This window comes from Oncorhynchus clarkii, chromosome 7 (assembly GCF_045791955.1).
Source record: "Oncorhynchus clarkii lewisi isolate Uvic-CL-2024 chromosome 7, UVic_Ocla_1.0, whole genome shotgun sequence".
Lineage (NCBI taxonomy): Eukaryota > Metazoa > Chordata > Actinopteri > Salmoniformes > Salmonidae > Oncorhynchus > Oncorhynchus clarkii.
In genome coordinates this window covers 51,111,163-51,124,766 of record NC_092153.1, presented here as the reverse complement: position 1 = coordinate 51,124,766, position 13,604 = coordinate 51,111,163, and the positions used below count along the sequence as shown (strand labels likewise).

The 13,604-nt window shown below is 44.9% G+C and overlaps 1 protein-coding gene across 1 annotated transcript in view; it reads left to right on the top strand.

Annotated features, from left to right (window-relative positions):
- Positions 1-13,604, top strand: part of LOC139413439 (plexin-A2-like) — a 57,203-nt gene that overhangs the window by 29,360 nt on the left and 14,239 nt on the right. The window contains exons 5-13 of the mRNA XM_071160826.1: positions 3,177-3,277; positions 7,378-7,501; positions 7,650-7,803; positions 7,975-8,071; positions 10,874-10,988; positions 11,158-11,358; positions 11,967-12,063; positions 12,397-12,596; positions 13,338-13,489. Of these exons, the coding sequence (XP_071016927.1) occupies positions 3,177-3,277; positions 7,378-7,501; positions 7,650-7,803; positions 7,975-8,071; positions 10,874-10,988; positions 11,158-11,358; positions 11,967-12,063; positions 12,397-12,596; positions 13,338-13,489 (1,241 nt within the window). The remainder of the gene's footprint in view (positions 1-3,176; positions 3,278-7,377; positions 7,502-7,649; positions 7,804-7,974; positions 8,072-10,873; positions 10,989-11,157; positions 11,359-11,966; positions 12,064-12,396; positions 12,597-13,337; positions 13,490-13,604) is intronic.

The window sequence follows — 13,604 nt, the reverse complement described above, 5'->3', positions numbered from 1 at the left end:
ATTGGTTTGGGGATGTTTTTTGGTGTTCTCCAGTTGGGCCAGCATCACAGCAGCTAGCAGAGCAGTTGTTGTTGGCAGATATCCTCTGGACTCTTTGGAGATAAGAGGGAACAGTGGTAATCACTTTCAACTCCCATCAAGTGATTTTTCTGGCACAGTCACATGGCGTTGTGTAATGGGATTAGATTTCAGTACGGCCAAAAGGCCTGCTATCACTGCTACACTCACTTGTCTCCCAACTGTTGGAATATATTTTTTAAACTAAACTGATGGACAAAGAGGCAGAGGGCGTTTGAACAACACAGGCGGCATAAATTAGTTTAATGTGTCTAGGAATAATCTCTAAACATCAAGTGAAGGAATAAATGAGGTTGTCTGTGAGAAATGAGGGAGAAACGGGCACAGGCATTGTACATAAGTGTCTCTTGATACAAATGAAGGAAGCACTTCCTAGAGTGTGATAGACTGGAAGAGACAGGACATCACTTATTGACGAGCCCTGGTTGTTCAAGGAGATACTCTTCCCATTCGGACTGTAGTATGAGAACATGGATGCATGTAACCAACCCAACCAGCCCATGGCCATGCACTCGCTCTCTCCTAATATTGGAATCATACAGTCTGCTTGTGGCTTTTGTCCCCTAGGGACCAGGAAAGGAGTAAAGCCTTCCTCACTTTCTCTTATTCCAATCAGACCTTCCTAGAGCTTTACAGAGGAATTCCAGGAGGAGAGGGGCTTGCTAGGCTGCTCTCTCAGATTTCCTGCTTTCCCAGCCGATCCCAGAGTATGGGGATTTGGGGATTTCTCTGAGCCAAACAATAGAGAAATTATGTGAAATGAGGAGCGAGGCACAAACAGATTTGACTGCGATCAGGCGACCCTCGCAGAATAACAATGAGCCTCTCTGTCTCCTGCCGAGCATGATGATGCAGAGTGGAGAGGAACGGAGTGTGTGTGTGTGTATGTGTGTAAGTAGTCTAAGAATGTACTTTTTTTATCCTACCAAGCAGCTTTATAATAGTTTGATGTCCTCAGGTTGATTATTTGTTGACCCACTGTTCCTAGGCCGTCATTGAAAATAAGAATTTGTTCTTAACTGACTTGCCTAGTTAAAAAATTGTCCAAACATACACACTCTTCATTGGATTGTGATGGTCTGATGTAGCATGGGGTCCATAACAAGTGTTATTCACTCAGAGGGAATACAACCTGCATTGCCTACAAGGCAATCTCTCTACAAGTGCTGCACTGTGAAATAATTGCTAAAAGTCTGCTGCTTCACAAACTCCATTTATGAGAGTACCATTGTTTAGGACACATTAGATAATGATGTCCCATTTTAGTCAGTATAATTAACCTGAAGGCAATAGCTATAACCTGGGTGAAATGGAGTGAAATGAACAAGCTACACATCGTACATAAACAGTATAGGCTGCCTGTAGTGCTTATAGAGCAGGGAACTCCAACCCGGAGTGCTAATGTCCTGTAGGATTTCGCACCAACCCAATCTAGCGCACCTGATTCTAATAATTAGCTGGCTGATTAGCTGAATCAGGTTAGTTACAACTGGGGTTGGAGCGAAATCAACAGGAGGGTAGCTCTCCAGGAACAGGGTCGGAGAGCCCTGTTATAAAGGCAGCCATGACCCGTCTCGTCAAGGAACAAAGGCAGAGGAGGAAATACTTCGTATCTGGGCATTTTGTTGAGCGTGGTTTGGTTGGACTTTGTGTGAGGTTGTTTGGACAGGAAGGGTTAAGTCTCTGTCCTGGCTTCTGTCCTGACCCATCCTTGAACCTTTTGTTATCCCTGTCAAGGGGTCAGCAGCTGTGAACACAACAGGTCAGGGAGGAGAGCAACCTCTGTCTGTCCTCCCAGCAGATCGACTAGTCACATAATAAGCTGATGGTTGATGGATAGGGTCAGTTGAAGAAAGATAACAATCTGAAGCATTCATCAAGTGACTGCCAATGATTTCAATGTGAAAATTAATTTGAGTTACATTTCTATAGATTTTCTAGGGCTGTACATTTGTAGGAGAATGTGGTCCTAAAAAAAATTCTGCTGTCAATGTCATCTCATTGTGATTCACAGCTATGCCTTTATGCTCAGGTAAAATCCGATGGACAAATAAACTCCCATCATCTGAGCACCAGAGGCGCGCAGCACCAGAGGCAAGCTGTTGGCACAGTGACACCAAGGCTCTGTCTGTCTGCTCCTTCCCATTCTCAGCTAGTTTAGAAGAGGCTGATCTGAGTTGGGTTGGTTTAGTCGATTACTCCTCCTGCATCAGATTTGCCCGTCCATCCCTTCTAAAATAATTTTCCTAATGGAATGCACTGTGTTCTGAACACTTAAAAAAATAAAAACGGATTTTGCGGGAAGAGGCAGATAATCAGTTTTGCTAACACAGACCTGGGAGAGAACCCACTTACGCTATCAAGTGCAGCAGAGATGTTCTAATCCATAATTCACTCTTCATTTGTGACTGCTTACAACAATAAATTGCTTGCATTGTCCGTCAAAGGGGAGAATAATAGCAAAGTATAAAATAGCAAAGAGCTTCAACCTGTTTGTGTATGCACTGGCTGCTGGCGCTGCCCACTCAACAGCAACGTCTGTCACAGCGACTAATGGGAGCGTATGCTTTGCCAGGCGTCCACACAGAGAGGGGGGGTGTGTGTGTGTGTGTGTGTGTGTGTGTGTGTGTGTGTGTGTGTGTGTGTGTGTGTGTGTGTGTGTGTGTGTGTGTGTGTGTGTGTGTGTGTGCTGATCTAGGCTGTGAGCTCACCCATGTAGATCAGGCTTATCTTTGCTGTGGCTTTACTCCTTTCTCAGCCTGTTTGCCAGAGCCACTTCCTCTGTTGAACACACCCACAATCAATCAGCCGAATCAATCTGATTTCATGGACTACCAGTTTTTTCTCAATTTCCTTAGATAATGTGAACTGTGTGTCATTGGTCAAGCCAACAGGAAATACACTATTTCAATGGATACATGACATTTATCACATACCACACACAATTAACCAGCTAAAAAAAGTAATGAAGCAATTATATAGAGCAATATGTTTTACACTTATTCTAAATCATATGCTACTCATATCTATGTGTATGTGAATGTTGTAGCCTCCATGGCCTCTGTGCTGCATCTAAGCCTTCCTCTGTTGTGTTGTAGGTGACCAAGGTCCCAGTGGAGGCATGTGAGCAATACAGGACCTGTGGAGAGTGTCTGAGCTCTGAGGATCCTCATTGTGGCTGGTGTGTCTTGCACAACATGTAAGTCCACTACCACACTATTCTTAAAAGGCACAATGGCCATGGTTTAACACACCAATCACATAACTTACCAACAGCTGGAATTTAGATGGAAAAAAAGGAGTAAGAGTTTATAGAATCCCTTGAATAGAACATGATGCTATTGAGCACACAGATACAGACAGACAAACTGTCACTGCTGGTATGGGGGGGCAGAATGAGACAATGGGGACAGAGTACAGAAGGATTACAGGGAGTAGACAGGGTAACCCACTGGGCTACTGCAGACTCTATAACATTTTGGTCTTTGAGAGACTGGGCTTACATCTTAATTGTCTGACCGGGATGTTAGCTTACGTAATAGAACAGGACAGACCAGAAGGGATTCAGAAGATTAAAACCTAGGCAGTGTTTCTGAAAATTTACTGAAACAGACCTCAGAAAGGATTTAATATGCAGTATTATATTGCATTTGCATTTCAGCAATCTCTACGATCATCATTATCTAAATTGCAGCTCTTGGAGTGTACTCTTATCATCCTACTTGACTAGCAAAACACAGAATAGATTTATCCTAATTATACTGAACAAAAATATAAATGCAACATGTAAAATCTCAGTCCCATGTGTCATGAGCTAAAATAAAAGATCCCAGAAATTGTTCACATGCACAAAAAGCTTATTTCTCAAAAATGTGTTGTACAAATTTGATTGCATCCCTGTCATTTGCCTAAGATAATTTTTCCACCTGACAGGTGTGGCATATCAATAAGCTGATTAAACAGCATGATCATTACACAGGTGCACCTTGGGCTGGGGACAATAAAAGGCCACTCTAAAATGTGCAGTTTTGTCACACAACACAATGCCACAGATGTCTCAAGTTTTGAGGGAGCGTGCAATTTGCATGCTGACTGCAGGAATGTCCACCAGAGCTGTTGCCAGAGAATTGAATGTTCATTTCTCTACCATAAGCCACCTCCAACTTAGTTTTAGAGAATTTGGCAGTACGCCCAACCTGCCTCAAATTCGCAGACCACGTGTAACCATGCCAGCCCAGGACCTCCACATCTGGCTTCTTCACCTGTGGAATCGTCTGAGACCAGCCACCTGGACAGCTGATGAAACTGTTGGTTTGCAATACCGAAGAAATTCTGCACAAACTGTCAGAAACTGTTAAATAAAATACAATTTTATTGGTCACATATACATGGTTAGCAGATGTTAATGCGAGTGTAGCAAAATGCTTGTGCTTCTAGTTCTGACCATGCAGTAATATCTAATAAGTAATCAAACAATTTCACAACAACTACCTTATACACACAAATGTGAAGGGATGAATAAGAATATGTACATATAAACATATGGATGAGCGATGGCATGCGGCACAGGGAAGATGCAGTAGATTGTATAGAGTACAGTATATACATATGAGATGAGTAATGTAGGGTATGTAAACATTATATAAAGTGGCATTGTTTAAATTGACTAGTGATACATTTATTACATCCAATTTTTAATTAATAAAGTGGCTAGAGATTTGAGTAAGTATGTTGGCAGCAGCCACTCAATGTTAGTGATGGCTGTTTAACAGTGATGGCCTTGAGATAGAAGCTGTTTTTCAGTCTCTCTGTCCCAGCTTCGATGCACCTGTACTGACCTCGCCTTCTGGATGATAGCGGGGTGAACAGGCAGTGGCTTGGGTGGTTGTTGTCCTTGATGATCTTTTTGGACTTTCTGTGACACCGGGTGCTGTAGGTGTCCTGGAGGGCAGGTAGTTTGCCCCCGGTGATGCGTTGTGCAGATCACACTACCCTCTGGAGAGCCTTGTGGTTGAGGGCAGTTGCCGTACCAGGCGGTGATACAGCCCAACAGGATGCTCTCGATTGTGCATCTGTAAATGTTTGTGAGGGTTTTAGGTGTACGAGGAACTTAAAACTTTCCACCTTCTCCACTACTGTCCCGTCAATGTGGATAGGGGGGTGCTCCCTCTGCTGTTTCCTGAAGTCCACGATCATCTCCTTTGTTTTGTTGACGTTGAGTGTGAGGTTATTTTCCTGACACCACACTCCAAGGGCCCTCACCTCCTCCCTGTAGGCCGTCTCGTCGTTGTTAGTAATCAAGCCTACCACTGTAGTGTCGTCTGCAAACTTGATGATTGAGTTGGCCACGCAGTCATGGGTGAACAAGGAGTACAGGAGAGGGCTGAGAACGCACCCTTGTGGGGCCCCAGTGTTGAGGATCAGCGGGGTGGAGATCTTGTTTCCTACCCTCACCACCCGGGGGCGGCCCGTCAGAAAGTCCAGGACCCAGTTGCACAGGGCGGGGTCGAGACCCAGGGTCTTGAGCTTAATGACGAGTTTGGAGGGTGCAATGGTGTTAAATGCTGAGCTGTAATCGATTAACAGCATTCTTACATAAGTATTCCTCTTGCCCAGATGGGTTAGGGCAGTGTGCAGTGTGATTGCGATTGCGTCATCTGTGGACCAATTGGAGCGGTAAGCAAATTGGAGTGGGTCTAGGGTGTCAGGTAGGGTGGAGGTGATAAGATCCTTGACGAGTCTCTCAAAGCACTTCATGATGACGGAAGTGAGTGCTACGCGGCGATAGTCATTTAGCTCAGTTACCTTAGCTTTCTTGGGAACAGGAACAATGGTGGCCGTTTTGAAGCATGTGGGAACAGCAGACTGGGATAGGGATTGATTGAGAGAAGCTGATGAGGGAAGCTCATCTGTGTGTTCATCGTCCTCACCAGGGTCTTGACCTGACTGACTGCAGTTCGACATCATAACCGACTTCAGTGGCCAAATGACCACCTTCGATGGCCACTGGCACGCTGTAGAAGTGTGCTCTTCACAGATGTCCCAGTTCTTCCATGGCCTGCATATTCACCAGACATGTCACCCATTGATCATGTTTGTTATCCTCTGGATTGATGTTCCAGTTCCTGCCAATATCCAGCAACTTCCCACAGTCATTGAAGAGGAGTGGGACAACATTCCACAGGCCACAATCAACAGCCTGATCAACTCTATGCGAAGGAGATGTGTCGCGCTGCATGAGGCATTTGGTGGTCACACCAGAAATGGTTTTCTGAACCACGCCCTTATATATATTTTTTAAGGTATCTTTAATCCCACACGTGAAATCCATAGATTAGGCCCTCATTTATTTATTTAAATTGACTGATTTCCTTATATACTCTATACTTTATTCGTCATTTGTTTACTTTAGTGCAGTTTCCACTCCAAGTCCCAGTATTATACCTGTACGCATGCTACTTCCATGAGCTACTATTCACTATATAGTTTATACTGCCTGAATTAAATACTCAACTTGTCTCTCAAGAGTAAAACAGGGAGTTAGAAAATGCAACATGCAATCACTGTATATGCCCACCCAAAGCATGTGGAGGTAAACCCCATGTGACCTACAGAAGAGTGTGTGTGGCGGGCTAATGTCTAAGGGGCTCGGACAGGAGAACAAACAGCTCTATCAGACATGACATGGAGGGGGAGATGAGATAAAAGGGGATGAAATGGCTGTCCAGAGGCACTTCAATTAATGAGAGGCCAAGAAGTTAGTGTCTATTCTCCCTGTCGGTACAGGCTGTATCAAGGAGACGGTAGGAACAACAACCATCCATTCTGCCTTCATTGTCTTGTAATTACAGTTGAGGTCTCTGTGCGCTTTGAAGGCTCTCATGAGATGTCACCCTCGACAACATCTGAGAGTTCATTAAGCACTGTCTCATCCCACAGTGGGCATTACAAATGTAAAAGAGAGACACGCTCTATTGTCAAATCCCCGTCAAGAGGAAGCGTGATCGCCGAGAGATGCAACCTTGAGATCCTCTCATTGTCTTAAATGCTTTTTTTGTGTGTTTGTGTGCATTTTCTAAATCTCCACATCCCAAGCTATCACAATTTCTAATTTAAAGAGACTGATTATATAACCCCAACATAAAACACAATTTATCCCATCTTACAACAATCCAGAACAATCCAATCACACTGATATATGCTCACTTTCCTTAGTCGACCTCAATTGCTTTGACATTGCAGCAATGTTGTTAAGTTGTCCCTTAACATTTTGAATAATGTCCTGGTTCCCATCCATAGGTGTGCCAGAAGAGACCGGTGTCAGAGAGCAGAGGAGCCTTTCCGGTTCGCCACTGATATCGAACGTTGTGTGAAAATTATCGCTCACCCAGACAGCATCGCCGTGTCAGCACACAGTGTTCCCGTGAGTCAAATCTTAACCATTCGTTCTTTACTTCTGATCAAACTGATTCTTACATGTTTTGAGTTGATGGTGGTGACGTGGTCCTGAGTTTTTCATGACAGACCAGACAGTTCCAAACCAGCTATCCCTCTCTCCTCCTCTGCTATAGCTCCTATTGGAGGTGAGCAACGTGCCTGACCTCTCAGCTGGGATCAGCTGTGCCTTTGGAGAGCAGGCGGAGATGGAGGGTCATGTCAACGGCAACAGAGTCATGTGTCTGTCCCCGTCTGGCAAGGAGGTCCCACACATACCTGAAGGACAAGGTGAGAAAAGATATAGCTCCAGTATAGAACCAATTTCTATGTGTTCCTCAGTGATACAGATGTGACCTCTTTTTCAGAGGACCAACAGCCTGAATAAAGTTAAGCACTGTATAACCAAAAACCTGGAAATCCATAAATCCATATCCCCCCCTTACCCCCCCCATCTATCAGACTGGTTGAGTGTGGAGCTGCGTCTGAACTCTAAGGAGACAGGTCAAATGCTGGGCAGTACAGAGGTCAAGTTCTATAACTGCAGCATGCATCACACGTGAGTACAACACCCACACATGATCTGATCCATTCAATAGATAGTAGAGTACAACCTCATTAAGGGCATTGATGTACGCAACCCCACTTAAGTACAGGCAGGTAGGTAAACCTCTAAATTCAGGTCAACCTTAGGCAGTCAACCCCGCATTGTTAGCTTATTTGGTTCTACTTAGTTTTTCTAGAATGGTTCCCTGAGGAACAGTGTACATCAGGGATCATCAACTAGATTATGCAGTTGATCATAGCGCACTGCGCTTTATTACAGGTGACAATTTTAGTACTCATCACTGCATTCGCTACCAGAAAGTTGGTTGGTCCTCTTTGATGTCATGTAGGTTGATACATTGCTACGTTATCATTTATAAAGCTATTTTACAAAAAGTCCCACTGTACCTACCATCATAACTAAACTTTAGACATACTAGTTACCACACCCGGTCTTAGGGATGGCTAACTATGAAAATTCCTTTGGTCTCTACTGAGTTAGGTAAATCAGCTTTAAGTTTTCTTGAACCTTATTTGTGGAACAAAAATGGATCTAACCAGAATAGAAAGAGGAGTGGGAGGACCCTGGCAGCGTCATTAAATAGCATCCCCACTCCTCTTTCTATTCTGGTTAGAGCCAGTTGTTCTGTGAAGGGAGTAGTACACATCATTGTACGAGATCTTCAGTTTCTTGACAATGTCTTGCATGGAATAGCCTTCATTTCTCAGAACAAGAATAGACTGACGAGTTTCAGAAGAAAGTTCTTTGTTCCTGGCCATTTTGAGCCTGTAATCAAACCCACAAATGCTGATGCTCCAGATAATCAACTAGTCGAAAGAAGGCCAGTTTTATTGCTTATTTAATCAGGACAACAGTTTTCAGCTGTGCTAACATAATTGCAAAAGGGTTTTCTAATGATCAATTAGCCTTTTAAAATGACAATCTTGGATTAACTAACATAACTTGCCATTGGAACACAGGAGTGATGATTGCTGATAATGGGCCTCTGGACGCCTATGTAGTTATTCCATACAAAATCAGCCATTTCCAGCTACAATTTCTAAGTGACTCCAAACTTTTGAACAGTAGTGTATATACAAAAGTATATGGACATCCCTTCAAATGAGTAGATTCGGCTATCTCAGCCACACCTGTTGCTGACAGGTGTATCAAATCGAGCACACAGCCATGCAATCTCCATAGACAAACATTGACAGTAGGATGGCCTTAATGAAGAGCTCAGTGGCTTTCAACGTGGTATAGGATGCCACCTTTCCAACAAGTCAGTCTGCCAAATTTCTGCCCTGCTAGAACTGCCCCGATTAACTGTAAGTGCTGTTAATGTGAAGTGGAAACATCTAGGAGCAACAACGGCTCAGCCGCAAAGTAGTAGGCCACACAAGCTCACAGAACGGAACCACTGAGTGCAGAGGCATCTGTCCTTGGTTGTAACACTCACTACTGAGTCCCAAACTTCCTCTGGAAGCAACGTCAGTACAAGAACTGTTCGTCGGGAGCTTCATTAAATGGGTTTCCATGCCCGAGCAGCCGCACAGAAGCCTAAGATCACCATGCAAAATGTCAAGCGTCGGCTGGAGCGGTGTAAAGCTCTCCACCATTGGACTCTGGAGCAGTGACAACTCGTTCTCAGGAGTGATGAATCACACTTCACCATCTGGCAGTCCGACGGACTAATCTGGGTTTGGCGGATGCCAGGGGAATGCTACCTGCCTCAATGCATAGTGCGAGGAGGAATAATGATCTGGGGCTGTTTTTCATTGTTCAGGCAGGCCTTAGTTCCAGTGAAGGGAAATATTAACACTAGAGCGTACACTGACATTCTAGAGGACTCTGTGCTCCCAACTTTGTGGCAACAGTTTGGCGAAGGCGCTATCCTGTTTCAGCTTGACAATGACCCTGTGCACAAAGGGAGGTCCATACAGAATCGGTTTGTCGAGATCGGTGTGGAAGAACTTGGCTGCCCTGCACAGAGCCCTGACCTCAACTCCATCGAAGACATTTGGAATTAATTGGAACGCCGACTGAGAGCCAGGCTTAATCACCCAACATCAGTGCCCGACCTCACTAATGTTCTTGTGGCTGAATGGAAGCAAGTCCCCGCAACAATGTTCCAACATCTAGTGGAAATCCTTCCCAGAAGAGTGGAGGCTGTTATACCACCAAAGGAGGGACCAACTCCATATTAATGCCCATGATTTTGGAATGAGATGTTCAATGAGCAGGTGTCCACATACTTTTCGTGAAGTAGTGTAGCTCTCTGGCAGGTACATTCAGGTCAACTTTAACATATTACTATAATATAAATGCAGTACAAAGCCTCATCACATCCAATTCATCAGAATGAGGTGTCCATTAGCAGCTAGCGACCCTCTCTGGTCTATAGTGTGATTAATATGTCAGTCTAAACAGCCTCCCCCTTCTCTCCCCTCCCCTCCCTTTTTGCCTCACACAGCACAGTAGCATCACATCAGCCTCCGTGATTAATTATCCTGTGTTTGAAACGGCCTGGCAGGCCAGTTCTATTAATACAGAGCTGTTACAGAACATACTGACTTACTGTTGCTCGTGGCCTTTCTGAAACACTGCTGTATTAACATTATGCGCTAGTGGTACAATGTTGAGGAAACTAACTATGCTCTCTTCATGCACTGTATCTTGGATGGATCATTAGAGACATACTAAGATCATATGTTTGGCCACAGAGTCTGGAAGCATTTGGATGTCTGTTGGCTGGTTGGTCATATGATGTCTGTAACGTGTCCATCTGTCCCTCCCTCTGTCTTTGCCCTGCAGGTGTCTGTCCTGTGTGAACAGTACCTTCCGCTGCCACTGGTGTAAATACCGCAACCTGTGTACTCACAACCCCTCCAGCTGCTCCTTTCAGGAGGGCCGGGTCAATGCCTCAGAGGTAGCTACATGGCTATGGATTAACAAACACTAGATTAACAATTTTGTCTCTATAATACACATTAACACATGTTTACATTAACCAGTGTTTAATCTATCTTTATAATTGAATGGACCTTGATAGAAGCTTTTTGATGTCTGACCTTTGACTCCTGGCGTACGTTCTACAGGACTGCCCCCAGCTGCTGCACTCTGGAGAGATCCTGATCCCAGCAGGGGAGGTGAGACCCATCACCTTGAGGGCCCGGAACCTTCCCCAACCCCAGTCTGGCCAGCGGGGTTACGAGTGTGTGCTCCACGTCCAGGGAAACAACCACCGCGTCACCGCCCTGCGCTTTAACAGCTCCAGTGTGCAGTGTCAGAACAGCTCGGTATGCACTGTGTGACCCTCTCTAACACTCCCGCCGGGACCAGCCTCAACCTGGCTGTGCATTATCCAGGACCATTATCTCTAGTGTAGTGAATTACATCTGAGGTAGTCTCTGAGCGTAATCTGAATCTGATCTCATCCCACTGAAATGATCTGTCATGCGGTGTCTCGATAAAATAAGAAGTAGGTTGTCTGCAGTGGAAGGACTAAAACAGACATCTAAATTATGTCTGAAACCTAACATGTCCGTGTCATTCAAACATACATCTAGGTCCTTGTAATAGGGACATAATAGGTTCCCTTGAGACTCAAGTTTCAGTGGAGACCAACTTCTCAGATAGTTGAGTGAGGAAGAGTGGCAGACAGTGCTACACAGACTACATGACATTTTAATGTATCTATGCCTCACTCTCCTCTCTCACGTCCAATGAACAGCCTCTCTAGTCCCCGCAGAGTCCTGTCCCAATATGGGCAAGTCCCAGGGAGAGGAGCAGATAGTGATCATATAAATGACAGGTGGTTAAAAGTCTCTCTCTCTCTCTCTCTCTCTCTCTCTCTCTCTCTCTCTCTCTCTCTCTCTCTCTCTCTCTCTCTCTCTCTCTCTCTCAGTACATCTATGAGGGTGTAAAGATCAGTGACCTGGCGGTGGACCTTTCTATCGTTTGGAACGGCAATTTCATCATCGACAATCCCGAGAAGATTAAAGGTGCCTGTGCCATCCATCATTGCCTGCAATTGCTGAGGAGTGGAAAACAGTCACTCTGTTGGGATGAATGGGGTCTAGCCCACGTCAAAGCTTTCCCTCTGCCTTCAGATAAAGTTCACATGGCTCTCACGCGCTACTGTGTTATTATTAAGGCCAATAATTTGTGCTGTGAGAGTGAAGGGTGAACTTTTGTGTTTACCATTTTTGGTTTCTGACTGTTAGAACTCTTTCCATTATGTATTTGGTTGTAGAATAGTGCCATTCAATATCTAAATACTGTGAAATATACACGCACTGAATATAATTCAACTGCGGTCCTCCTCTATCCCACAGTGCACCTGTATAAGTGTGGTGCCCAGCGGGACAGTTGTGGCATGTGTCTGAGGGCCGAGAGGAAGTTCCAGTGTGGCTGGTGCAGTGGAGAAGGCCGTTGCACCATGAAGCAGCACTGTTCACCCATCAGCCCCTACGCCAGCCGCTGGCTCAACCTGTCCGGCAGGAATGTCAAGTGTACCAACCCACGCATCACCGAGGTTAGTTAATCAGTGAGACCCTTACCTTTTCCTGCAAACCTCTACTTTAACCTTCATCATTATCCATCATAGGGCCTTAGTAATAAGAGGCCTTCTCAGAAATAACCAGTAAAAACACTGGGATCAGTCCTTAGACATGAGCATCATATCCTCCTTCAAATCAGTAGAACACAATTAAGGAAGGACTATACGAGACACAGCGTGTGCCACATAGAGTACAACATTATCTCTGCAACCAAATGAATGCAGCCATGAGCCGTGCACTATGCAGCCTATTTTGTGAGTCTTTTTGGCCCTAACTCCTTCTTTATTACAAGAGACATAGTGGGTCAGACAGACATATAACTAATGCTCCCACTTCAAAGAGCCGCAAGCCTTTGAAGTCCCTGTCACATTATTAGTGTTTCAGTGGCAGTCTGGGAGGGAATTGATTCAGACCCGGACTGCTACTGCCTGCTGCTGGGAACAGGGATAGTGCTGCACTACAGACCTGAGGGGTGTTTGTGTGGTCAAGCCATTTTAAGGAGAGCTTCTGAATAATTATCTTTGTACATAGTGATGCAGTGCTGCTACAAGGCCTACGCATGGAATATTACTTAAAGGCTGAATTTGAACCGCATGATTTCTGATTGATATGTTTTCTACCTATTATTTTATCCTTTCACTTTCAAACACTAATATACAGTGTTCTGAAGTGCTCTAAGTCTCGCACTTCTCCATGCCACTGTCTCCTCCCTGTAGGTGAGTCCAGTGGCAGGGCCTCCAGAGGGTGGGACACTGGTCACCATACAGGGAATGAACCTGGGCCTGTCCTTCTCAGAACTGTTGGGGAACGTGGAGGTGGCAGGGGTACATTGCACTCCGCAGGAAGAGGGCTACATCACTGCAGAACAGTAAGAACCAACACGCACAGAAGCACCCAGACACACATGCATGCACAAACTCAGGCACTTACACGCAAAGACACACACACGCACACACAAAGATTACAACCAATGATAGAGATAG